Raw genomic sequence first — 25,971 nt, forward strand, 5'->3', positions numbered from 1 at the left:
GTTTCCAAAAATGACTTAATGTGGGAATGATGAGTTTTGTCCTTCATTTTCAACAAAAGTCATGACATTAGAGATGTGATGCCATAACAGGCCCGTGGATGAAATTTGAATGAGTGGGTGAATTGCCAACTTAGCCTCACTTTCCACTCTTGAGCCTTTTGAGTCTGGGAGTTAAATATAGAACAAGACAACTGGAAATGGAAAACTACAACAAATAACTTTAATAACTGTACGTCATTCCTGAGAAGCAGAACACATGCCCCAAAACTGAGGAAAATAATTTTTACAACCGAACAAAACTTGCAACACACTGTAGAAATGTCTACTGCACAAGGATGGGAGAGTAATGCAGAACAGCCCAGACCTTGCTGGGGTAAACCAACAAGTGAACCAGAAATAGGAAATAGCACGATTGGGTTAGTGGCAATAGTGGTGGTTTCCAGGAGATTCAATCCAGGTAATGCAAAGGACAAACTTGGAAGGTCAGGAGGAGAAGTGTAATTACATCAGAGAGGCATTGGAGCCTAGGCTACTGTAGACAAAGCACCAGGAGATCTTGCTAAACCCTTTTTCTTCTTGTTTGTTTAGCCTCCTAAAAATCAGAAACAAAAACAAGAACAATGATTAATTACTTTTCATATCAACAACTGCTTTTCATCACTAAACATTTGTAGATAATGAAAGAATATTTGATGATCAAGCAGCTGAGAGATACAGAAAATTCAGAGCACACTAGTATTATCTGATAAACAGTACTCTGCATTTCCCATTTCTGAAAACTCTGATAAAATATTAAAGTCAAATTAAATTCAAAGATCACTGCACTTAAAGAGACAGTGAGTGAGTCCATGCACTTCGGACAATTACTGGTTGTCTAAATTACTTTTCCTGTCCTGGCTTCATTTTAAGAATGTAGGGGTTGAATATAACAATCTTCAAAAATTTCTTTAGATCACCATTTCTGGAGTAATGATGATAATTATCTTAGCATTTTCAATGCCAATAGAGTTTTGGAATTTTGATTTACATCATATTAGGGAAGTTGCAGCTTTGGTTTGTATAGAATTGGCCTTGCAGCTTAATAGTATACCTCCCTGAAATACATAATGTATCTCCCACATTCTATTGAGTGGCAAACTTTTTGATTAGGATTATCTGAATCATTTAACAAAAGACTGTTCTGCAAGACCTCTAGCCCTCATGTAACTAGCCAAGGTCAGACTTTTCTACTGATCAACAGAATTACTTCTTAATATATCACTGAATATATCACTCTATCTATAAGGGAATCTTTCAGCTCTTAGAATCACAAGTTCTAGACTCTAGAAAGCAATATACAAGAAGAAGATGGAAGACAAGCCTGTAAACAATCAAGGAAGCTAAGCCTGTTCTTCTTTGGATAATTAAATTAATCATTATTCCTGTTCTGTTTCGTCATTTGTTCTGTCATGTCCATCTCTTCGTCAGAACCCATTTGGGCTTTTCTTGGCAAAGGTACTGGAGTGGTTATTTGTCAGATAAGGAAACTGAGTCAAACATGCTTAAGTGACTTGTCCAGGGTCATGTAGCTAGTTAAGTGTCTGAGGCGAGATCCTAACTTAGGAAGATGAGTCTTCCTGACTCTAGATCTGACACTCTAACCACTCTGCGACCCAGCTGCAAATGTCATCTATTGAGACATCATAAAATAGTTCTCAGGCAATATTCTCTTTCCAAATTAAATCTCCCCAGGCTTGCCTGCCCATGCTGTGCACAGTCAAACTGAGGTGGGCTGGGGTGTGGTGGGAATGGATGAGGAATTTATGTATGTGTTTGGGAGGGATGGAGGGAGGATATGGGACAGGGAGACAAACAGTCCATACCCTCAATGGCAAAGCCAAGACTAAATCACACCTACTTCAAGTCAGAAAACCAGGTGCTGAGGGGACATCAATAAAAGCATCAGGCATATAAATTCTTTTGGAAGTCATTCTTGAAAAAAGAATTCTGATTAGATTCCTTAATCTGCATAGCACAAGCATAAAATAGCCAATCCATAAAAACAACCTTTACCTTCTTGTGAAGTCAGAATTAAGACAGGTTGTGAATTTCCTCGTGCTTCCTTTGGGATTTGGAAAGGGCCTTTATCCACTGCAACCACAGGGTTATTAATAAGATTTTTTCTTAGCTGAGAAAGAAATATTTCATTAAAAATTTTTTTCCAAAGTAACCTAAAGGAAACTCACTACTGGAAATTACATTTCATCCCATGAAACATTGTCTACTTGAGTCATTCCAATAAACTCTGTTTCGTGACATAGTTAAAAATAAATAATAATTTTTTTAAAAGTAATTTACTTAGGGTTAGGTGAATGAGCTGTGGACACAGTGCTAATAAAATTAGAAGGTGAAATGTAAACCCAGGTCAATTCTCATTAACTTCATCTAAAACTAAACCAAGTGGAATATCTCCACCCTGTGATTAAATTGAAAATTCTTTAGAGTCTTCTAGGAGCTTAGGATCACCATGATGAATATAAACAATCCTCTCAGGTGGACAGACCAAAGGTTTTGTCAAGTATGAGGACCTATAAAGAGAATCCCAACTTTTAAGAGCCTTTGGTGACACTGATTTTAAAAATCAAAGATACCTTTCGGAAGTCTAACTCTAATGTAGACTGAAAGGTACCATTACAATAGGAGGAAGACTGGGAAATTAAATTTACTAGGACACACATGCCATTTCTCATACTGGGATGGGGAAATTGCTCTGATTAGGCTAAAGTAAAAAATGCTCCTAAAAATGAAAACTATATATATTTTCTGCATGGATTAGAACAGATAATGGAAGAAAATTAAGTCATCTTCTTGCACAAAATAATGCCTGGTTAAACTAATAAAATCCAACATTTCTACCTCACTTTACCAATGAATAAATTCCTATCTATATTCCTTAGAATATAGCCTCTGAGGTTACTACTAAGTTTTCTTATTCTCATTTTACAGATGTAGAAGCTGAGTTTTAGACATCACCTAACTTAATCAAGGTTACATTGATGATGTCAGAAGAGAGATTTGAGCCAAATTTCTCTTACAGCTTACCATTTTTAGCACAGCTCCTTCCATGTTTCCTTTCTAATAATTAGTCATCTATTCCTGTCATTGTATGCATTTTCCTATTTTGGAGTTTTCACCAATATTCATCCCCTCATTATTTTTGAAGAAGGCTGAAGTCAATCTACCTTTGTTGTTGTCAAAGTGGACTGCCCTGGGTTTTCCTGGGATTCATCTGACCTGGATGGAATTGAATTTGATACCAGAGTCCTCCTACAAAAGAAATATTAATCTGAGAATTAAACCTCTAAGAAAATGAAATCCTACACCCAAGTGAGACCGAAAGATAAAGAGAAAAGACTTTGATACGCCTTCAATATTTGCAACCATAAAATGGTAGCAGTGCTTCTAAGGCAAATAAGGGACGTTTGTTCCTAGTACTCAGAATCATAGAAGAGAGAAAGGAACCAAGTAATCTGACAGGGGGTAGGATAAAGATCATTGAACTACAAAGAACAACTACTATTTAGTCAGTTAAATTAGAGTTAAAGAAATGTCTGTGTGTGGAAGACTGCAAGGCCTAGGAACAGTGAAGGTTAACTAAAGCATATAGTTTCCACTCATTGGACCCCAAATGAACAAATAATGGTTCAAGGATGTACTTGGCAAGTAATCAACCAGTCTCCATCTAAGTGCCTACAATCAGGGGGAAAGCTATTCACCCACACCTTGGAATAATCTATTCTATGGTTAGTCCCAATTTCTTTAGATCAAGGCTTAATTGATCTTTTTGTCACTTTCTTTCATTGCAGCTCCTGAGTCCCCCTATGTGGCCAAAGTGAGGAAGCTGAATCCTTCTCCTAAGATGGTGATCTTTGTAATTGTTCATTGTGTCTAACACTATGAGTTCATTTAGGATCTTCCTGACACAGATACTAGAATGGATTGCCATTACTTTCTTCAGGCTCTTTTTATAGATGAGCAAACAGAGGACAACAGGGTAAAGTGAGTGGACTGGGATCACATTTCTGAAAAGTGCATGAAGTTGGATAAGATCTCAGATCTTCGTGGTTCCAAACCTAGTGCTCTATTCATTGAACCACTTCTCTTTACTCTCTCACCTATCTAAGGTGATAAAAGCCTTGCTTACCTTCCAGATACTCCCCATATCTGACCTCCTTTAATGTCCGATTCTCAGGGACAACTGAATGGTACAGAGGGTAATGTGCTGGGAACATGCAACTCTGAGTTCAAATGTAGTCTCAGAGAGTTTCTAAATGAGTGACTCTGGGCAATGCACATTACACTGCTATGTCAAATGTCCTCACCTATGAAAGGAGTTAGAAAAAGGAAAGGCACACCACTCCAGTCCTTTTGCCAAGAAAAGCCCAAAGGCATCCTCAGAGAGTGGGGCAAAATTATTTGGCTAAACAGTACTACTACTCCAACTCATGTCCATATCTGCCACATCCATTACTCTTCCTACTATACTGCATTCCTCCTAGCATAACAGAAAACACATTCAAATAAACTAAATTAATAGAATTCCTACTTGTCTTTGAAAGAACCCAAAGTTTGAGAGGGAGGATGGGGTTAGGGAATTGAACTTGTGAGGTTTCTTGAAAGATGGGGATAAAGCTTAGATTGTGGACTTGTGAGTTCACACATGGAGATGGGGATTGAATTTTCAAAGCCCTTTTTGGAGATTTAATGAATTTTCCTATGAATTCAAACATCAACTTTTCTCTGAAACTTCCTTAAAGGCTTTCATCTCCTATCTGACCTGACACTATAATCAAATAATGTAAAACGGTTTTGTGTGTTCCTATCTTGTCCCCATACTAGTCTATAGGCTTCAGGATGGATGGGACTTTTTCTTGATTAAACCTACTAACACTCCCATCATTCCACAATGTCCCAGACCACACAACAGTTACTTGTCAACTGTGTCTGACACTGATTTAAACCTTTGGATAACAGACAGAACAGGGAAACAGCAGTCCCTATTCAGGAAGACTTCATATTCTGACTGGGATAGCTGACATGAAACAATGAATGAATGAATGAATAAAGAAAGAAATGTAACCCACACTTCAACTTTCATTTCATGATTTCTCTAGTAATACATGTCAAGAGATCCATTTACCAGGTACAGGGCATCAAGACCGTGGTCAACTCACTTGACTTACTACACTAATTTCTCTTAATGTAGACTAAAATTATACAAGAGTCCAAACTGTGTTGTTACTCATATCAGAGGTTAGGAAATGTACTTGGCTAATGATGAAAATCTTCTCCTACCTTGTGGTCAGTCTTCCTATCCACTGCAGAAAAGATGCTCTCTTAAAAAGAAAAGTCATGGTACAAGGAATAATTTAAAATTTTCTCTTCAACCTTTATGGAGAACAGTACACACAACCTTCTCTCCACTTTACAGTTGAGGTAAGAAACTGGGGAAAACAAACCTGGTAACCAAGGGTTGCCAGAACCAGAATGACATTCTAATTCTATTTTCTGTATTCTGATTTTTCAACTATCCTTAAGAGCCAGTCCTTGGGTCTTTTCACTTACAGTCCTTCATGCTGTTCAAGCAAAGATGACTGTCAGATGGTTCTCAAAGGATAGAGAATCAGCAGTGACCACTTAGAATCAACACTTAGAAGAAAAATAATCTGATTCTTCAAAGGCTGTTTATCTCAAATGTCCTCATCTGTAAAGGAGCTAGAGAAAGAAGAGTATTGCCCCACATGACATATATACACTGTGTTCAGTAACAGGAAGAATTTTATCATGAATTTCCACAAGCCTAAAATTTTCCTCCTTTACCTGTGACTGGATTGTGGTCTAAACTCCCAACTTTTGGCTAAGAAAAGATTGAGAGATAATGATATTAAAATTCAATTTTAAATTAAAATAATGATATTTAAATTCATTCTGTTCAAAAGTAAAATTCCCCATATATATTTCATGCAACCACTTCACAAAAATTAAAGTTCATATGAGGCATTATGCCTGGAATTCCATTATCAAGCTGCTATCTTCCCAGGAACTGCTTAATGGTGCACATGTACAGTTTTATTGATGCTCTCGACATTGAGCAGAGTCATCCTGAATAGGCTATCTTAACCAATTACGGATGAAAGACTGAGAAAACTAAGTCTCATGTCCCACAGGACAGAGGCAAGGTCAACATGAACAAAACACCAGGAATCTATACAAATGATATACAGATTTCAAAACTGACAGCCCCTTGGAGATCACGTAGTCCAACTCACTCATCTTCTACAGAAGGAAATTAAAGCCGGGAAAGAGGAAAGAACCCGCCACAGGTTACCAGATTGTAAAGTAGCAGAAGCAGGATTGAATCTCCTCATCTTTTTCATACCATGTCACATTACTTTGTTGTTGGGGTAGAAAATGTGTGGTAGAGAATCACGATGATAAAATGTCATGACAAAGCAAGAAGGTTCATTTCTCAAAATAATGGAGATTCACTGTCTCCTGTACCCTGCAGTCAGTACTGTGCCCTTGCATATATGAGTTGCTCAGTAAAATGTGCATACCTTTAGATATAGTTTTTGTGGTTTAGTTGTGTTCAGATTTGAGGACCTTTTTCTTGTTGCCTTGGCAAAGGTACTGGACATTTTACTGATGAAGGAACTGAGGCAAATAGGATTAATTGAGTTACAGCTATTAAGTGTCAGAGTCCACATCTGAACACTGAAAGATGAATCTTCCTATTTCCAGACCCAGCACTCCAATGATTAGTCCAAGCTATGGGAGTAAATCGGTGAATGTTCAAATATGAAGTCAAAAATAATAGTAAAAATACAGTGGTGTCTACAAATTCGAATTTAGGATGTACAAAACTTCTTCATGCAGTTTTAAGCATAGGATGCCATGTTTAGAATATATACACAAAGATGTAATTTACAGTTTAATAATCCAACAGCCTATCACTCTGAGTCTAGAAAATGGGCAACAACCTCTTTAAATGACCTTAAAATTGTATGGTGAAATGATAAAGATAGTTAAAATTCATGCAGGGCTCATTTTGGGTGAGTTATTTTGTTTCAGCTTATTTGTGCAAATTTAAATAATCTTAGCAAGGACATGCCCTGATTACTTCAATTTTATAAAGGAAAAAACCGAGGTAAATATTAATCAAATGGCTTTCCCAGAGTCTTACAATTAGTATCTGAGGGTAGATTTTATCATGGGTCTTCCTGGCACTTTTGGACCAAGGCATAGATAGAATTCCGAGATTTAGCAAAGACTCAGGAAGGACAATCAGAGAAAATCTAAGGTTTGAATGGGGGGGTAATTAAATAGAACCCCGACAAGATTATATTTGGAATTTATTGAATTGGACTTATTTGAGGGTCTAATTAAGTAAGATTACTATTTTGGTACTATTAGTCGATTTTCTCTTCTTTTGATACCACGTTTGGTGAACAAAATAAAGTGTTGGTTGTGAATGTCCTTCTGGAGGCAGAAATCCCAAACAGCTTTATACTGCATGTGAATAGGAAGTATTTCAGTGTGTTCTGAGGTTGGACACTTTCTAATTTGATTTCCCAAATATGACCTTTGTCTAATGTCTCACCTGGTAGGATAAAGCTGGCTGAAGACATTTGACCACCCATATGACTTCAGCTTGGGCAAGGACATTCCGAAATTTGTCTGTAAAGGAATTTTCCTTTGATGTCCTGGATCTTGAGAGTAAGTCAATTTAAGCAAAACAGATTTAGATGTTTCACTTCAAGTGCTTTTACTAGCCAAAGTAGTTAAGTGTGTGGCTCTGGCACTGCTGCCAGCCCTATGGTTTGATAACAATTAAGATCTCTTCTTTAGAATATTTAGGTAAGAAGAAAGGGGAATTTTTTAGGATAATTTCAGTTTTTAGGTCCAGTATAAGGAGAGTTAGCTAAACATATTGAGAAAAAGAACACCTGCGCTATATTTGGTAATATTTTTGGGAGAGGGAAAAGAAGAAAATTCATTTGGACTATGAATGTTTGAGTTATTAGTGTAATGAGAAAAAAAGTTTAAGACTGTTTATATTTGTAATTCACTAGACAGATACCCTTTGTACTAAGATGATTTTGAATTCTATATGTTACTAGCTAATGTTAATGGGCAATTTTTAGTGAAGTCAATCATGTAGTGACACAATTATGGAGATTTCTTGTGTTAAAGTATATTATGTATGTGAGTAAGGCAAAATGTAATTTGTAATAAGCTTCAAAATTTGACTGTGTTGTGATGGAAACATGTCTCTTGGTCTTATTAAATGTTATATGGATAAATTGCTTTACAAGAAGTGAAGATCTCATTAAGTCACTGAGCTGGAGAGGACATTTGTTAGTGACATAAAAGATGCAGAAGGACATCAGATATCTTCAGGGGAGAAGAGATAGATAGGCCAAGAGAGAGAGAGAGAGAGAGAGAGAGAGAGAAGCAGGGAGAGAAAAAGAGAGACAGAGAGAGACGATGAGAGACAGAGAGAAAGAAAGAGACAGAGAGAGACAGAGAGAGAGAGAGAGAGAGAGAGAGAGAGAGAGAGAGAGAGAGAGAGAGAGAGAAGCTATTTATCTCCACCATCTTGCTACCATGTGCAAGGATCCTTTATTCAAGGGATCTTCCCCTTTTAATGCGTATCACTATCCCTTGATTCTGTTAAGTGTCTGGACCCTACTTATGTCCCTCACTTTATAGATAATGAACCAAACAAGGGCTGAAGATTTTTCATAGAAAGGAGTAGAGGTGGGGTGAAGATGTATTCCATTTAGAGAAAATGTCATGATTATTGCCTGGTGAAGCATGAGTTTGTGTATCCTATCAAGGTAGAATCTAATCTTTCATTTAGAGAGTGAGGTACCCAGTAGTTGTGGGAAGTTTTGCTGAATGACATCACTCTATTTACACACTTTATACTAGTTTTCACTGGCTTGATGGCTATTGTATATACAGTCCAAATTCCTTGAGTCTTGGTGCAAGAGGAAACCAGCATACTGAACTCATTGTCCAATCTTTTATGGTGGTTAACTTTTGGACTTCTGATTGTTGACGAAAGTTCGAGAAATGACCTTGGGTGCTAATCCCCATGAGTCAGGCCTGGATTCTCACTTCTCTGATAGAGGTACACCATGACAGAGGCTTCTTTTCCAGGGGAGAGAAACATCAGTAGCATCTGATAGAGTCAGCTCTGGGCCACTATTGTTTATACCAACATGGATAGGTAATCCTATTGTGGAAGAACAATTGTTCTTAGACTAATGTCTGAAACCAGGGTATACTTACTCTGGAGTGTAAAATGTACGGTGATAAGTGGTCTGAGACTCATGTGACATAAAATATTGAGACCTGGATGTATTTGCAAGATGGATTAAGGGAAAGAAGTAAGTAATTAACCCGTATATACCAATCAACCTATGTGTTGGTCAGGGAGTAGATATTCAGAATTATGGGCCTGCTACCAGGGCATAGGATGGGAGTTAGGATTATGGAACCCCAATTTCAATCCTGATTAGTTTCCAAGTTGTAGTAGAAACAAATATCAATTAGATACCTTAGGATCTTCTGGCTGCCTAAGTCATGCAAACAAGAGAGACAATATTCCTATTGGACAATTTGTTGATAGGAGGAGGAGTTGTGGCCAATTAAACTATCACGTTACAGCCTAAAAAATGTGAAAATACACAAGTGGTAATGACATAAGCTGGGACATCAGAAAGTTGACATGTACTGCACTCAAACCTGGAAAACAGGATGGATCCTTTTCTATCATAAGGAGGAAGCAAAAATTGTGATAGAAAGTGTTTGTAGGCATGACACATAGTATTGTGACTTTAGAAAAAAATCATTAACAAGATGTGGAACCCCAATTCTTAATAACAAAAATTACAGGCTAAATATGAAGGAGGTACAGGCATTTGGTTTCCATAATAATGTGAAGGGAGAATGTTAGTTTACATTTCAAGGAGTGGGTTCTGCCTTTAATTGAAGTATATGATCAGGTATGTGAGTGTAAGACAAAATAATTAGCCCAATGAGAATAAAACTCCCAGTTCATTCAGGTATGCCCCATCTAGTTCTGAGGTAACATAGGGTCCTTCAGAAAAGTTTAGGTACTCTCACAAATTGGCTGGTGATATCAATTCAATAGATCTCCAATCAATGGCAGTGATTCCCTGTGGGTTACCAGATAACCAACAGCTGGAGAGGTTAAACATTTGGGTGCCTTTTGACTTAACCTTCTTATAGGGTGTTTTGTTATATGAGAAGAGGGATAAACTTCATCTCCAAATGGTGATTACTCAATTGTCGGCAAAAGATGTCAAATAATCTTAAACCCACACAGAGACCTACCTCTGCAGGAGAGGCAAAATCGATGAACAACATGCTTGAATGCAAAATCGAGGATTATGATTTTTCAGTATGTGTGAATGTACAATAAAAAATACAATCATGCACTCCCAAATAAGATGCCTATGTTAAAATGGATAAGAACATGAAGTATAACAAGTTAGATTTGGAATATTTTGAAGTCTCCCAGGCTAGATCCCAAATGCTTGGGTTTCCTGGATACTCCGATATCATTTTTCTGACCCCTTTGAGTTGAAAGGGCAAGGCTTCATCTGGACTCTAATGTCAACTCAGGTTTGGGCATCATCTTCCATTGTGACAGAGGCTTCCATGAATCTATGCCCTGAAACTTTGCAGCAATGGAAGTTGTAACATTCAGAAAGGTCCCTCCTGATGAGGGTTCCAGAAATGTTTTCTCAGATGTCACTAGCACAATACCTAAAAAACGGGGGAAATAACAAGGTTAGCCTCATGTGGCAAACCTGTGGAATGAGACTGAAAAAGATCATATTTTTCTTGGTAAATCTTCTAAATTGAATACAGTTTTCTTGGAGTCTGGAATCCTCTGTGATGCCATAGGGGAGATTTCAAGCAGGATCAGGGGCAGTGGTCTCCCCATAATAATTTCAAAATGGGAAATCTAAGTCTTACTCACAAGATGGGACCAGAGGGAAACAACAGCAATGGGGAGTATGTTAACTCAGGATGCCTTGAAATTAGGAGGGCAGTTCCCTATCAGCCCCTTCTGCACCCTATGAATACGCTCCATCATCCCTAAGGACTGGGGATGATGTGCACAATATAAATCCTGACAAATTCCTCATGTTCTCTGGCTATTCTCTGTAAAATGATTTTCCTTTATCACTATGAATTTCCCATGGCACCTCCCAATAGGGCATGATCTGTTGTTATAAAATTCTCCTTGCTCTGCAGGTACAAGCTTCCACCCAACTAGTGAATATCAAACCATAATTAATGCATATTTGTACCCTTTGGATGGAGCAGGTGCTTTAAATGAATCTGCCGAACTTCAGAAGGAGGGGATTGAGAAACTTCCTCAGGGAGGATGAAGAAGTTTAATGGTAGATGGATCCAAGATGGCAGCATGAAGGCAGTCATTCCCAGAAACTCCTTCCCCCAAATATTCCAAAAGCTATCAAATTATGACTCTAGTTAAAAATCTACATGGTCAGAATCCACAGAAAGCCTGACTTGTACAATTTTCCATTCCAAAACAACATACAAGGTCTCTAGAACTTGGTCATTTCACTGGGACCATGAGAAAAGGCAATTTAAACATGAAGAACTGATGGAAGGAGTGGGGAGAGAACTCTGGCATACCAGAGTGAGTAAGAAAGAGAGGAGCACCGGCCTCAGAGCAGCCTGAGGTGACAACCTGCCCCAGAAGTTAGCAGAGAAACTCATCACGTCCAAAGCTGTCAGGACCCAAAATGGTAATGGGGTTGACCAAGACTGCAGAGGTCTCTCAGCTCTCACTAGGGCAGGACTTAGATGTTTACCACACTCAGATTCAGGTTGCCATCTAGGCCTCCAAAATAGCACCATAGCTGCTCAGGGACCATTGTACAGGTCCACGAATGAGGGGAGGGACTGAACATAGTCAAGAGTATCTCACATAGGACCTTAGAGCAATCAAGACCCCCGTGTGTTGTCCTCAAAAGCCCAAAGCCTTGGAAGAGTGGCAAAGCAGTCATAGACTGAGGAATTGAAAAACCAACACAAAAAGAACCTGACCATAGACAATTACTTTGGTCCAATGGAGGACAAAAATACTTACTCCGAAGATTAAAAAATCGAAGGTTCTGTATTCAAAACTTCCAAGAGAAATAGACATTGAATTCAGATTATAGACAAGCTCAAAAAAGATTTTGAAAAGTAATTAAGGGAGTTAGAGATCAAAACTGGTAGGAGAAATGAGAGCCATGCAGATAAATCATGAAAACAAAGTCAAGAACTTGGTGAAAGAAATACAAAAAAATGCTGAAGAAAATAAAGCATTAATAACCAGTTTCGTCCAAATGGAAGCAGCCACGAAGGAGGCAAATGAGGAGAAGAATGCCTTAATAAGCAGAATTGGCTACCTGGAACAGGAAATTAATAAAAGCTCTCTGAAGAAATTAACTCCGTCAAATGCAGAACAAACTAGACAAATCTCATGACTGTGGGAGAACTCAGGAAGAAATAAAAATGTAGCAAATGCCCACCCCCCACAAAAAATTATAAGAAAATGTGAAATATCTCATGGGAAAAACCACTGACACTGAACATGGGATAATTTTAAAATTATTGTTCTTCCTGAATGTCATGGCCTGGAGCTGAAGTTTGGTTTCATTTTTCTAGAAATAACACTGTTAAATTGCCCTGTTATCTTAAAAGCACAGGGTAAAACAGAAATTGAGAAAATTCGTTGATCACCTCCTAAAAGAGATCCCCCCAAAAAACTTCCAGGAAAACTATAGACAAACAGTAAATTGGCAAGTCCAAGAGAAAATTGTAACAGCTGCCAGAACTAAGCAATTCATTGTGTCTATGTAGTCAAGATAACACACGTTCTGGAAGAATCTACATTAGTATTTCGCAGGACTGGGAATATGATATTCTACAAAGCAAAGGATCTGGAACTACAGGCCCGACTCAACCAGCCAGCAAATCTGAAATTTCTCTTATGGGGGAAAAAGTGTACTTTCAGTGAAGCAGCGACTTGCAAACATTCCTATTGAAAAGACCAGAGCTAAACAAAACGTTTGCTCTCCAAGTTGAGGGCTCAGGTGAACCAAAGAGGGACTGGACGAGAAAGACTAATTTGGAGAAACATAACAGTGTCAGTTGTATTCCATGGGAAGAAGATACTGATATCTCATATGAACACCGTCATTCATAAGAGCACTGAAAAGGAAACTATATAGACAAGAAACAAGGAAATGAATAGAACGCTATAATATAGCGAAAGGTTGGAGTCACTTGGTGATAAAGTAAAGCACTCATAGGAGGAGAACATAGAGGAAGAAGGCTTTAAGATATTTCACATAAGTGTCAAAAGATAGCTTGGGACAAATGAGTAGAATAGGGGAAGGCTAGGGGGAATTTATGAACTTTCATTCTCCTCAGAAATAGTTCCAAGAGCAAATAACCTAGACCCTTTTTATGTACTTCCATTAATTTATTGTCTCTGGAGAGATTAAGAGTTGAGTCTTTGTTAAAGCCACAAAGAGATTTGGGGGACTTCCAGAAAGTATGGCATAGATCATTATAAGAATTGTGGAAGAAAATGCTCTTTCCTTTACTGCCTTATCAGCTAGCTGATTCCCCTTAGTGTCAGGAGAGAGAAGACATGGGAATGACCAACAGTTTTAACAACAGCAACCTACTTAGGGAGAATCAGATATTCCAGAGCTTTGTTCCTTATTTTTAAAGGAATGCACAGTGGCGCTTACGTATCCCCTTGCCTTCAATGTCCCATAATCATGTGTCCCTCCAAAAGGATACCTATTATATGTGTGCATGTTAATTTGCAGTGGTATTCCTAACTCACAGTTTGCCACATCCACTTGCAACTCAGCCGGCTTGGTGATACGAACAGAAGCACCTGAGCTAATTCTAGTCCTTCAGTGACTCTGGTGATACCATAACCTGAAACACTTGACCCTCAGAGTTCCAGAGGCACGAGCCATCTGTGAAGAATGGGTGGTCAACATCAGGAATGGGTGTTTCTAGGAGATGAATTCTAGGAGTCAGGAAATGATCCAGAATTGTGACACAGACAAGTTCAGAAGGATCCAGTTCATGGTCTCTGCTCACAGAATGGTATGTTTCTAAACTAGGGGCAATTTCTAGAAACTCAGCAGGATGAAGTTGCATTAAGTCTATTGATGGTGACCCAGGGGCCTGGTTGTTGTCTGCTAGACAGCTGTCTGATAAATACTTGGTTCTATGTGACTTGATGAAAAACTCAGCTTTGGGGGACCAAAGAAGAATCACTCCTTTGTCCAGGATGATATCCTCAGGCTGAATAAGAGTCTCAGAATAAGCAACTGCCATCCCTCAGCAGGGTCAGAGCCCTCCAGCTACTGCATCCAGTTGTTTACTCTAATGCTCCAACTGGTCTCTTCCCATCCCCATGTTTCCCTATTAAAACTCCTTCTTCATTGGCTTCCTTCTCCATTGCAAAGAGAACAAAAGGAAGGAGGAGGACTTAAAATGGGATTGAAGATTAAAAAGCTTTATAGCCGCGATAACCTCACATTTCCACACTGGCAAAGGGAGGCAAGAAATTTAATATGGCAGGGCCCTTTACAAAGGATACTGAAAACAGGAAATCTGAGCATCCAAGAACTGCAGTATCCAGCAAGGAACAAGAATGTGCTTAGCTGGAATATTGAAGTCAGGATTGGAAAATCATGACATTCCTTGGCTCAGGAAGGCTCAAGGAGGAAGTACCCTGGGATATTAGATTTTCTAGAATCATCAGAGAGCCCTGACAAAACTGCAGTTTATCACTGGAAGCATTAATGATCATTTAAAGCAAGGAATGTGAGAAAATCTGCAGCATCACCCTTCCCTGAATTTAAATCAGGGGAGCACAGTAATAGATCATATGCAAATTGAAGAAGGCCTGAACTTTGGAGGACCAGAGTAAAGAAGTCAACATGACAAATGGGACAAAAATATGGACTTTCTACCACCTTTGGATTAAATGTCTCCACACATATTCTTGTCCTTCCCATGTAAAAACAAAAAGTTTATTCACTACTGAAATCGATAGAAAAATTATGTATTTCATAGATTAACCATAGAGAACAGGGTAGCAGAAGGAGGAATTAGAGATAGCAGGAAGTGGGAGTAGGCTACTATAGGGGATCAAGACAAAACAATGGCATTCACTGCTTGGAATTCAGGTACAAGCCTCCAGACTGTATATCCAGCCTTCCTCACTTTGCAAAAGGGTATATGGCATCATAAGATTCTTGTGATAATTACTTTGATATAGAACTTTGGATAAAAGCTTGAGTTCCTTCATGAGCATTGGGTGGGGAATGCATGAAGAGGAAGAACAGCATCCATCTGGACCTTTGGTGAGGTGGTTGTAGCAGTTTGTCCAATATCTTAGGGTAGCGTGATGCATAACTGGTGGGTGACCTAGGCAAGGGCAATTGATTTGTTAGCAAAGATAAGCTGTCAGAGGAGCTAAGGGAGGTCAGCTGAAGTATAGATTATAAAATGGTTTCAAGATCAACGAAAATGGTTTTTGTTTCTAGAGATGAGAAGAAACCACTGAGATTTATAGAGTCAGGGAGAAATGGAATTGCACCATTGTGTAAGAAAATCACTTTGGCAGCTAAAGTGAAGATGGACTGGAGGGAAGATCTTTGAAGAAGTTGGAGTCATCAGTAGACAATTTCAATGGAACATACAAGAGGTGATAAGGACCTGCATCTGGGGAGAAACACTATCATAGAAGGTGGCCCTTAAAATTGTTATAAAGGTAAAGCACAAGACTATGGCAACTGATTGGCTATTGGGGGTGAGAGATGATGAGAAGTTGAGGATGTCTCTTATGTTGTGAGCCTCAAAGTACGAGAAGACGGTGGTGACCTTTTCAGTAAAAGGGAAGATAGAAGAGAGGAGGATCTTTGGCAAAGGATGAGTTCAGTTTTGGACAAGGTGAAGTAAAGAATTATACAAGACACTCACTTTGAGATGCATAATAGACAGTTGACCATGTGAGACCCAAGATAAATAAGTACTACTGTGGAAGGATATGGAGATACAGACTTGACAAATGGATGCACAGAATTTGGGATATTCATGAGCAGAAAAATAGAGGGAGTAAAAGAAAAGGGTCTAGGATACAGTACTGCTGGGTGCCTATAGTTGGCTATTATATCCTGTATATAGCAAATTAGCTTCAAAAGTAGTGTGATAGGCATGAAAATCATGAGAAAGACAAGTGTTGTCCAAAATTAGATGGAGAGTATTAAAGGGAATACGATTATCTTTAGTGTCAGAGGCTACAAAGACATCATGAAGATTGATGACTGAGAAGTTCATTGAATTCGGCAATTAGGAACTTTTGGGAAGTTTGGTTCCAACAGTAATGAACGTGTTAGAGGAAGGACTGTGGAGAATGTGATAATGAATCAGAGTATGCTAGTCTACTAGCTGTGTGGATCCAGTTGCGATTTCATAGCATGAACTATTGGATAGAATCTAATGTTCACGCAAGTTTTTTTCTCTCTTTTTTGATTCTGCGTGTTTGTAGGAGTGACATAGAGTAGCTCATGTAGATGTCCTATCCTGAAAGGACAAAGGATGAGGGGGTCACTGTGAATGAAGAATAGGTTATATAATAGCAGGTAAATGGAGAGTTGGAAAGCCAATAGATTATGGGCAGATAAGGGATTGTGGAATACAAACCTGGAGGTAGCACATAGTACAACAGAGGTGATGGGGCAAGTATGTTGCTGAAGTTCAGGGGTGGAGTGGCTCATGGGAAGTGACTAAGTTGAGGAATTGCGGGAACAGTATGTTTGAAAACAGTCTCCTAATATGTGAGAAAGATTGGGGGAGGATAGAAGAACTGTGAGTCAGGTATTGCATTGCATGGAGAAGGAAGAGGAATGACAGGTCTGTAAACAAGGGTTACCAGGATTTGGATTGGGTAGTAGATAGGAATAGCATAGATCTCAAAGAGGGTGAGGTTACTGAGGAATGGAGTGAGAGAGAGAAATTGAAAGTGGCAATGCATAGCAAAGAGTATTCCAAAAATCACTCTACACGCAGGGTGCACAGTAGGATGAGATAGCATGCAGTCCGAACAGGTAAGAGAGCTTGCTATATCATTGGGATCTGGGTCTCATAGATTGCTACAAGATGGAAGGAATGGGTAGAAATGGATACATGATCTAGTCATAAAAGGTTGATATTAGCCAATGAGTAGATAACCAAACAAGAAATAGGGAAAATTATCAAATGCAAAATGGATCATTCAGATTTCTAAAGTATACAGGGACTGAAGTCAAATTTCTATAGAAACAATTCATTCCCCTGTAGAAAACTGACAAGTAAAAATTTTCTGAGGCACTGTATCACACTTATGAGATTGCCTACCATTATAAAAGCGGGAAAATAATCAATGTTCAATGTGATGTGGGAATAGGAATATAAATGAATTGTTGGTGAAGTTGTGGACTGATAAACGATCTGGAGAAAAATTTGGAACTATGTCCAAATGGTTATAAAACTGCAAACCACTTTTGGGTTTGCATCCCAACGAGATCTTTAAAGCAAGGAAAAGCATATGATGCACATGGACAAAAGTATTAAAATAAGTTTTTGCAATTGGATGGAATGTCTATCAACTGAGGAATGGTTACACAAATTATGGAATGTAAAAGCCATGAATTAATCTTGTTTTCTAAGAAATCATGAGTGGAACGATTTCAAAAATACCTGGAGGGATTTGGCTGAAGTATTGATAAGGGCAGAACAACACAGTATACATTGATGGCAGTATTAAGCAATAGTTATCAATGGTACACATATGAGGGATCATATTTTCACTTCTAAGTTTTTTTTGTTTTTTTCTTCATGTATTTTTTCATTTTGGTCTGATACTTGTTTCCAAAAATGACTAATGTGGAAATGATGATTTTTGTCCTTCATTTTCAACAAAAGTCATGACATTAGAGATGTGATGCCATAACAAGCTTGTGGATGAAATTTGAATGAGTGGGTGAATTGCCAAGTTTGCCGCACTTTCCACTCTTGAGCCTTTTGAGTCTGGGAGTTAAATATAGAACAAGACAACTGGAAATGGAAAACTACAACAAATAACTTTAATAACTGTACGTCATTCCTGAGAAGCAGAACACATGCCCCAAAAGTGAGGAAAATAATTTTTACAACTGAAAAAACTTGGAAGACATTGTAGAAATGTCTACTGCACAAGGATGGGAGAGTAATGCAGAACAGCCCAGACCTTGCTGGGGTAAACCAACAAGTGAACCAGAAATAGGAAATAGCACGAATGGGTTAGTGGCAATAGTGGTGGTTTCCAGGAGATTCAATCCAGGTAATGCAAAGGACAAACTTGGAAGGTCAGGAGGAGAAGTGTAATTACATCAGAGAGGCATTGGAGCCTAGGCTACTGTAGACAAAGCAACAGCAGATCTTGCTAAACCCTTTTTCTTCTTGTTTGTTTAGCCTCCTAAAAATCAGAAACAAAAACAAGAACAATGATTAATTACTTTTCATATCAACAACTGCTTTTCATCACTAAACATTTGTAGATAATGAAAGAATATTTGATGATCAGGCAGCTGAGAGATACAGAAAATTCAGAGCACACTAGTATTATGTGATAAACAGTAGTCTGCATTTCCCATTTCTGTGGCATTAGTTCATAAGATCATATAACACATTTAGGGGTTTTCCTTTGTTTTTAAGTGACATCTTAATCACATATTTTATTGGTCTTCCAATCCGTCTGATTGTGGAACACAAGGACTCATGCATGTTTACATTTCAAAGAGTTCTGAATGCCAAGAGAAATGACCTGGTTGCCTTCATGATGGCAGTGTTCATGACATTCTCATAGAGGGAAAGATGGGGCAAGCAGATATTGTTTTTCTTTGCGGCATCTAAGAGCTTTGACTATTGAGAGGCTTCTCATACTGACTTACTTTGCCTGGGAGAACTAATTCGGAGTGGGAGGATGTCTATAACCCATGTATTGGGGGACTTGATCATGCTCTCCCAAAGTGATATTTCTGCTGGAGTGGAGTCCATCCAGTTGACATCAATCCCAAAACTTTTACCTGAACGATTGAAGGATTTGTTTTAAATGAACACTCAATGTAATTTGATAAATACTTATGTTAAGTACTAACCTCAAGCCAGTGCTATGATAAGCACAGTAGGTTCGAAGACAAAAAAAATAGAAAATTTCTTCTCTCAAACACTTTCATTTCACTAGGCAGATATATGAACTCTTGTAAAAATGAACTACAACTCTAATATATGTTAAGCCTCTATAATGAACTTTCATTTCCTCTCACTAGGGCAGGAAAGCTGTGTCATAGATCATGATAAAGTTACAGGAAGGCAACTTTCACCTCAATATAAGAATGTTTTAAAAACAATTTTAATGCTAACTTTTGTTTTAACATCACCAAGGCTTCCTTAAGTATGTTTATACTTCCTTTCCCCAAAAATCAATTTTTTAGCAATTGTAAGTTGAAATAAATTTTAAAAATTTTCAAAAATAAAATGAAAAAGCTGAGATTATATTCATTGTTTCCATAGTTCTTCCACACTCTAACTCTCTGCCTTGCATGCAGTGCATACAGGTTACGACATCATTTGCACAGTCCTAAGCCTGTTTCCAACAGATTTTCTACTTTGCAAGATGAGCTCAACTGAGACCAAGATGACAAACACACCAATTTATTCATGTTTTTCTATGAAGATGATAATAGTGAGAACAGAGAGAGATTTGATTTTGTCATGAATTTTGAAATGACATTTATAAGCAATATTCCACTTCAATAACACCACTAAAAAGAAGAGTACTGGATTGTGAAAGTACTTACTTCAGATTGTAGTTTTGCTAAAGTCAGAAATTTGACCCTCTCTAGGTTTCAGATTTTATCATCAGCAAAATGAGGTGATGAGTTGGATGATCTTTAAATGTCTAAATTTCTGTATGTATATCTATATCACAAGGGTAAGTACAGAAACTTGCATGCACATGTATATGTATAGAAAGAGAAGGAAGGGAGGAAGGGATGAAGACATGAAAAGAAGGAAAGACAAAAGGATAGAAGAAAATGAAGGGAGATAAAGAAAGAATAGGAATGAACAAATGGAAAGTTAGAAAAAGGAGAAAGATATATGCAAATACTTCTCTTAGGATGAGCAAAGCTTCATCTCATTTCCATTGTAGGGTTAAATGTTAAAAGTCCAATTTGCTTGGCAACTAGGTTGCACAATAGATAGTGCACCAGTCCTGGAGTCAGGAGGGCTTGAATTCAAATCCATCTTCAGACACTTAAATCACCAGGATTTGGGACCTTAGACAAGTTAAGTAACTCCATTGCCATTTAAGAAAAAAATCCCATGAGATTCATTCTTCATTTTTAAATGACCAAAGGATGTGAACAGGCTGTTCTCAGAGGAAAATATCAAACCTCTGAATTAGCTATTTTTAAAGTGATATTAACATTCAGGACAAAAATCAATGCAATAAGAATAATAGCAAAAAGGTATTCAGAAACTCTCAAAAACACAATGACCAACCACCCTTTTTGAGGACTCATGTGAAAATAGATCATCCATCTCCTGCATGAGAGATCATTGATTCAAAGTACCGGTTAACCTACTCACACACACAAACACACAAAGACATACATTGATTTATTTATTTATTCATATTTTGATTTTGCCATTCAGGGAATGAGTTTTGTATTTTATACACACACACACTCATACACACACACACATACACACACACACACACAAACTTGGTAATGTAATGGATATTTTTTGCTTTCTTTGTTGAACAGAAGGATTTTCAGGGAAGAACGAAGATGAGTTTAATTGAAAAGGGTTTTTAAAAGTAAAAATAAAAAATAAAAATAAATTTAGATAAATCAGAAACTCACTAGAATTTCAGGCTCATATGAAACATAAGAAATCATACCTTTTCCTGAACCCAACCTGAGTCCTCCCAAAAACTTATTTCTAAATATGCGGTGGTCCCAGACTGTTAATTCAGCACACACTTCTGTTAAATCATCTGGGAAAAAACCATCACAGATAAAGGTGTGATGGACAGAGACATCATTGTTTTCTCCTCCTACAGGCTTTGTCTTTTGACCACTTTTCCTATCAGGCAGGAAGATGCTGCAAAGAGAAAGATAATGGTCAGGCCACATTTCATGAGTCATTCACTGTATTTGCATCCTTTCTATTCACAGTGCACTTCTGTAGATAAGAGGATAATAGTGATTTATTTATTTGTTTGTTTGTTTGTTTGTTTGTTTAGTTAGTTAGTTACACCTGTTTGAAGAGGTTAACAGTAATTTCTTTTTATCTATCAAAGAGGAGGAAAATGTGGTTTACAACAAATAATCATTGAGCTTTTAATAAATGCGGACTAGGTTTCAGGCATTATACTAGTGATGGTGCAAAGAAATACAACAACAGTGGCCAAATGACAGTTATGAATGGGTTAGATGACTGCCCCCTGCCCCACTCTATATTCACATAACATTTTACTTAAACGAATAGTAAAATGCATTGATTTTCTGAAGTACACAATGGCAGTGTTAACAGGGCAAGCGGTCTATGACTATGCTTGGGGGACAATATTGACACAAGGGAGATTATTGGGATAACTGGTAAAACCTTGACTGTATTCTCATCCTGTACTAGTGAAAATCATTTGCAAAATTACCTTCATTTTGCCCAACTTTAGTGTTCACTATAGTCTTGTGTGAAGACTCTTCACTACTCGACAGAAATAAATTTGTTTAACCCATGGCTTAGGAGATTCAGGATCAAGATGTAGAAAAATAAAGCTGGCTCCCCAAAGAAAACAACCCCATTAGAAAAGTAGCCTTCACAATGATGTTACCATTTGACCAAAGAATTCAGTTGTTTTCCCTGGAGGCAAGGTAGGCCAATGCATTCCATCAAGTAAATGTGCACTTCTCCAAGATTTTTACCTATAACAATCAAATGAAAGAATGATCACTCTCAAAAATATCTGCCTTCTGAGCCCTCTGGTTTACAGGCAAGTGTCTCTTTTCATTCAAATAGTCTTTAGACCTCTTTGCCAGCATTCCCAACTTGATCAAAGTCAACTAGTACCTCCCCAGTATGGCATCGTAGTCCAACCTCACAAATATTTCTTAAGGGATCACCAGAGATATGCCACTGGAAATATAAAGACAAAGTGATGATGTGTTTCTATCCTCAAGGATGATGATGCTATGTTTTATATTGTAAATTATATTTACAGAAGAATTATATATCTAGATGTACTATAAGTAAATATATTGGAATGTCCCAATAAGGAAACAATTTAAATTGCTCTTGTTGCTGCGTGGCCCTCTGCAGTCACTATTATAGAGGAGTTGAGTGGTTCACAACATTTTGTTCATTCTATGAATCCTTTTCAACAACAACTAAATACATTTCGAGAATGCTAAGTATAACGTAATCATGAATCATAATATTTTGCCATTCTTCAGTGAAAGGGTTATTAAAGACTGTTTGGAACAAACCCCATGGGTAATCATCTCAAACTAATTCATGAATGGTTAGTAGGTCATTGCAGAGGTGTTACTAAGAATCACACAGTCTATGAATAGATCATAAAGGTTAATTTCAGCGAGGGTATTCTAAATGAAAAGTCATGACTTGATGTGTTAGAAGAAAATTTGGATCAAGTGATTCTCCTGTGATGCATCTAACACTGGTATGCTTTCAAAAGAAGGTTGGTTAGTCGACTAATGAGCAAGAGGGATGAGAGGTGAATGTCCTGAAGCCTGTATTAGAATCCAATTGGTAAAAACAGACCTTGTATCAGCCACCAAGTAGCTAGGTGGAAATGACCTGTGATCACAGAAGCATGAAATCATGAAATTCACTGTCATATTTCTGCCTTCCTAGGGCCATGTTTCGGTGATATAAACAGCGATGGATGATGCAGCACTGAGCTATACTTGAGAGTCCCAGGCTCTATGGGTCACCTCTTAATGGCAAAGCAGCATAAGCTTTAGAGGAAAGCAGGATGAGACTTGAGATAATAGCATATGAGTATTGTTGGAGAAAAATGGGAATTTAGTCTGCATAAGAGAAGACTTGAAGAGGGATAGTAAGCTCTCTTCAAGTACATGAAGTACTGTATCAACCTCATCATCATCACTGTGTACATCCCTGGAAAGTATCTTGCCAGGTTCTTCATTGCACTTACATTCGTAGTTTAGTGTTGAGGGGTGAACACGTTGATGGTGAAGTTGTGAGACAATTACCCAGAGCTAGCCCTATGTTTGGTAGGTTCTGAGGGAACATATGGGAAAAACGAGATAATAACCCCCCTACCAAACTGAAGTTGTACAGAGTTGTGCTCACCTCTTTGTTGCATGACTGCCAGTGCCAAGGCAGGATACTGAATCCATTTGAACTGTGCTATAAAATTTCTGAAGATCACTTGGGAGTCTAACATACTGGTTATACAGATGTCCTTTCTTGAGCTCAACTGGCAAGCAATTAAAATCTAGTGCAAAGGATGTAACTCTGGGAGACTGGATTGCATGCAAATGCCAACTGTATGCTTTCCAAACAAAATGATTTTATGGAGAACTCACACTGGTCAGGTACTCACATGGTATTCAGAAATACCGATAAAGATGACTCTCAAGTTCTCTAAGAAGAACTGTGGATTTGATTGTGTGGCATGTGAGAGACCCTTATCAGAGAGAGTCCTGTGCTCTTTGAGCAAATCAGAACTGAAATAGCTCTAAAATTAAAGAGACATGCAAATTCAGACCACACATCTCAAATGATCAAATAGATTATTTGTTTCCAACCTGTGATAGAGCATTCTGAGATCATATTAGTCTGATCAATCACATTTGGACACAGTGTAACAGGAATATCATATCAAAGTAGTTTTCCATCTTTTAGGTGTAGTTCAGGATAAGGGGAAAATTTAGAGAATAGCGAGAAACAGATTCAAGCTAGAAATGAACAGGTTGCCTTTGTAAGGGGATAAATTTGGGGAGGGACTTCCCTTCACCAGAAATAACTGAACAGCCATTTCTTATGCAAGGCTGCTCTTTGAAACCAGTATTTTCATTCCTGTATGTCAAGTTTGGCTGGAATAGTTTCAGATCCAGTTGAAGAGAATTTGAATATTGTTGTGATTCTGCAGAACATCTCAGATAAAAGAATTAGGACCGAAAGTGAATTAGAAGTTTTTGAATAATGCTTCAAAAATGGAACACACTGAAAACAATTAGGCATAATTCTGAGATCAGATGGAAATATGACCAGCAGACCCATGCAATTGTAGAAGGACTTTAGAGATTGTCTAGTTTATAACTTTCTTTTCAGTCAATCTCCCTTCACTAGAATCTTACTAAAGTGATCAAGTAATTCCTATCTCTATAAGTCCAATGCTACACAGATGGCAGTTGCCAGAAAAACAATAAGAAACCCCCATCATTTCTACTTCTGGACATCAAATGTAGACAACGCACTTCCTTGTTATCTGAAGTATAAATGCCATTTAATAGAAGGTCCAAAACCAAGAAATAAAACATTCATAATAAGTCCTACGTATGAAGTAGAAATGTTCATTGTATCTAAGAAAAGTATCATTACTACTTCAATAAGTATAGCCTTATGCTCAATAATGAATTGGATTCTTGTGTCATGTTTAACTCTGGCAGATGATATTAGAAGTCTCCTTGGCTATACACAAAACTGTAGAAGGGTTGGATGAATCTAGCCTCCAACCCAGAGAACCATCGTGGACAGAAATATTTGCCTGAGCAATCACATCTCAGTTATTCATTGATTAAGGACAGTTCTAAAAGCCTTATGGTGGGAAATAGAGTTCACATGCAGAGAAAGATCTCTGAAGTCTGAATGTGAGATCAAAGTACATCATTTTCACATTGAAAGGTTTTTCTATATTTTTTCTTTCTGATGGGCTTTTTCCCCTTTAGCTCTGTTTCTTCTTTCACAAAATGAAATAATGTCACAATGCGTTCTCACACTGCCTGATTGTATGTATTAACCTATATCATAATCCTAACTGTCCTGGGTCACAGATGAGAAGAGAGTCTGGTAGAGAAATATGGAACTTAAAAGTTTATACAAAGATGAATGTTGAATTCTATCTTTGTAACTGGGGGAAAAAAAGTAAAGCAAAATTCTGTAAACGTACCGGAGACAGGCTCTGGAACATACTGGAGAGCTAATTTCACTGCACCTCTCTTTTCTGATTCGATGACCATTGGTGTTAGCTGGAAATTCATAAACATTTGTGACAACCAAGCAAAACATGTCTCCATTTCACCTGCTGTGAGAGGTAAACTATAGTGTCTTCCCAGTTGTTGAAAGGTTACAGGTTCAAACACTCCCCATTTGGGCTTGAACAAGACCAATCTTGTGCTTGAATGCTGTAAACTTAAAATTTCACCTATCAGGGCCAAAACATCCCTCACGCAGATAACATCCAGGAAAAGCATAATGAAATATCTCTAGGACTAAATTCTTAAGGTGGATGGACCATGAGTGACAACCCATACACCCTCACTCTTCTTATGTTTGTTGCAGTGAAGTTTTTTACTGCTCCCAAATCTTTCTCATGATGAGTATTGATGCACATGCACGAACACACTGCACAGAGCATTCTTGTTATCCAGAGCTTCTATAAGACCAGAAAAGAGAAAAGCCTAAGGACTTAGTGAACTTCTCAAAATTTAATTGGACTCGTTATTTTGTCCAAATGGGAGAGTTCCATTTGATCTCTCC

The 25,971-nt window shown here is 37.9% G+C and overlaps 1 protein-coding gene and 1 long non-coding RNA gene across 2 annotated transcripts; both read right to left on the minus strand.

Moving 5' to 3' along the window:
* Positions 1-200: 200 nt before the first annotated feature.
* LOC141514908 (synaptotagmin-like protein 2) lies at positions 201-25,658 on the minus strand. Its single transcript, XM_074226080.1, has 5 exons — positions 25,382-25,658; positions 22,058-22,148; positions 21,122-21,324; positions 19,104-19,238; positions 201-592 (listed from the first exon to the last, which is right to left on the minus strand). Exons 1-5 carry the CDS (start codon positions 25,506-25,508, stop codon positions 585-587), a joined length of 564 nt encoding a protein of 187 aa, XP_074082181.1. The 5' UTR covers positions 25,509-25,658; the 3' UTR covers positions 201-584.
* Positions 2,033-5,515, minus strand: LOC141514912 (uncharacterized). Its single transcript, XR_012476143.1, has 3 exons — positions 5,335-5,515; positions 3,222-3,306; positions 2,033-2,167 (listed from the first exon to the last, which is right to left on the minus strand). It is a non-coding gene; the product is annotated as an uncharacterized LOC141514912 (long non-coding RNA).
* Positions 25,659-25,971: the final 313 nt, after the last annotated feature.

The sequence above is a fragment of the Macrotis lagotis genome, chromosome 2 (assembly GCF_037893015.1).
Source record: "Macrotis lagotis isolate mMagLag1 chromosome 2, bilby.v1.9.chrom.fasta, whole genome shotgun sequence".
Taxonomy (NCBI): Eukaryota; Metazoa; Chordata; class Mammalia; order Peramelemorphia; family Peramelidae; genus Macrotis; species Macrotis lagotis.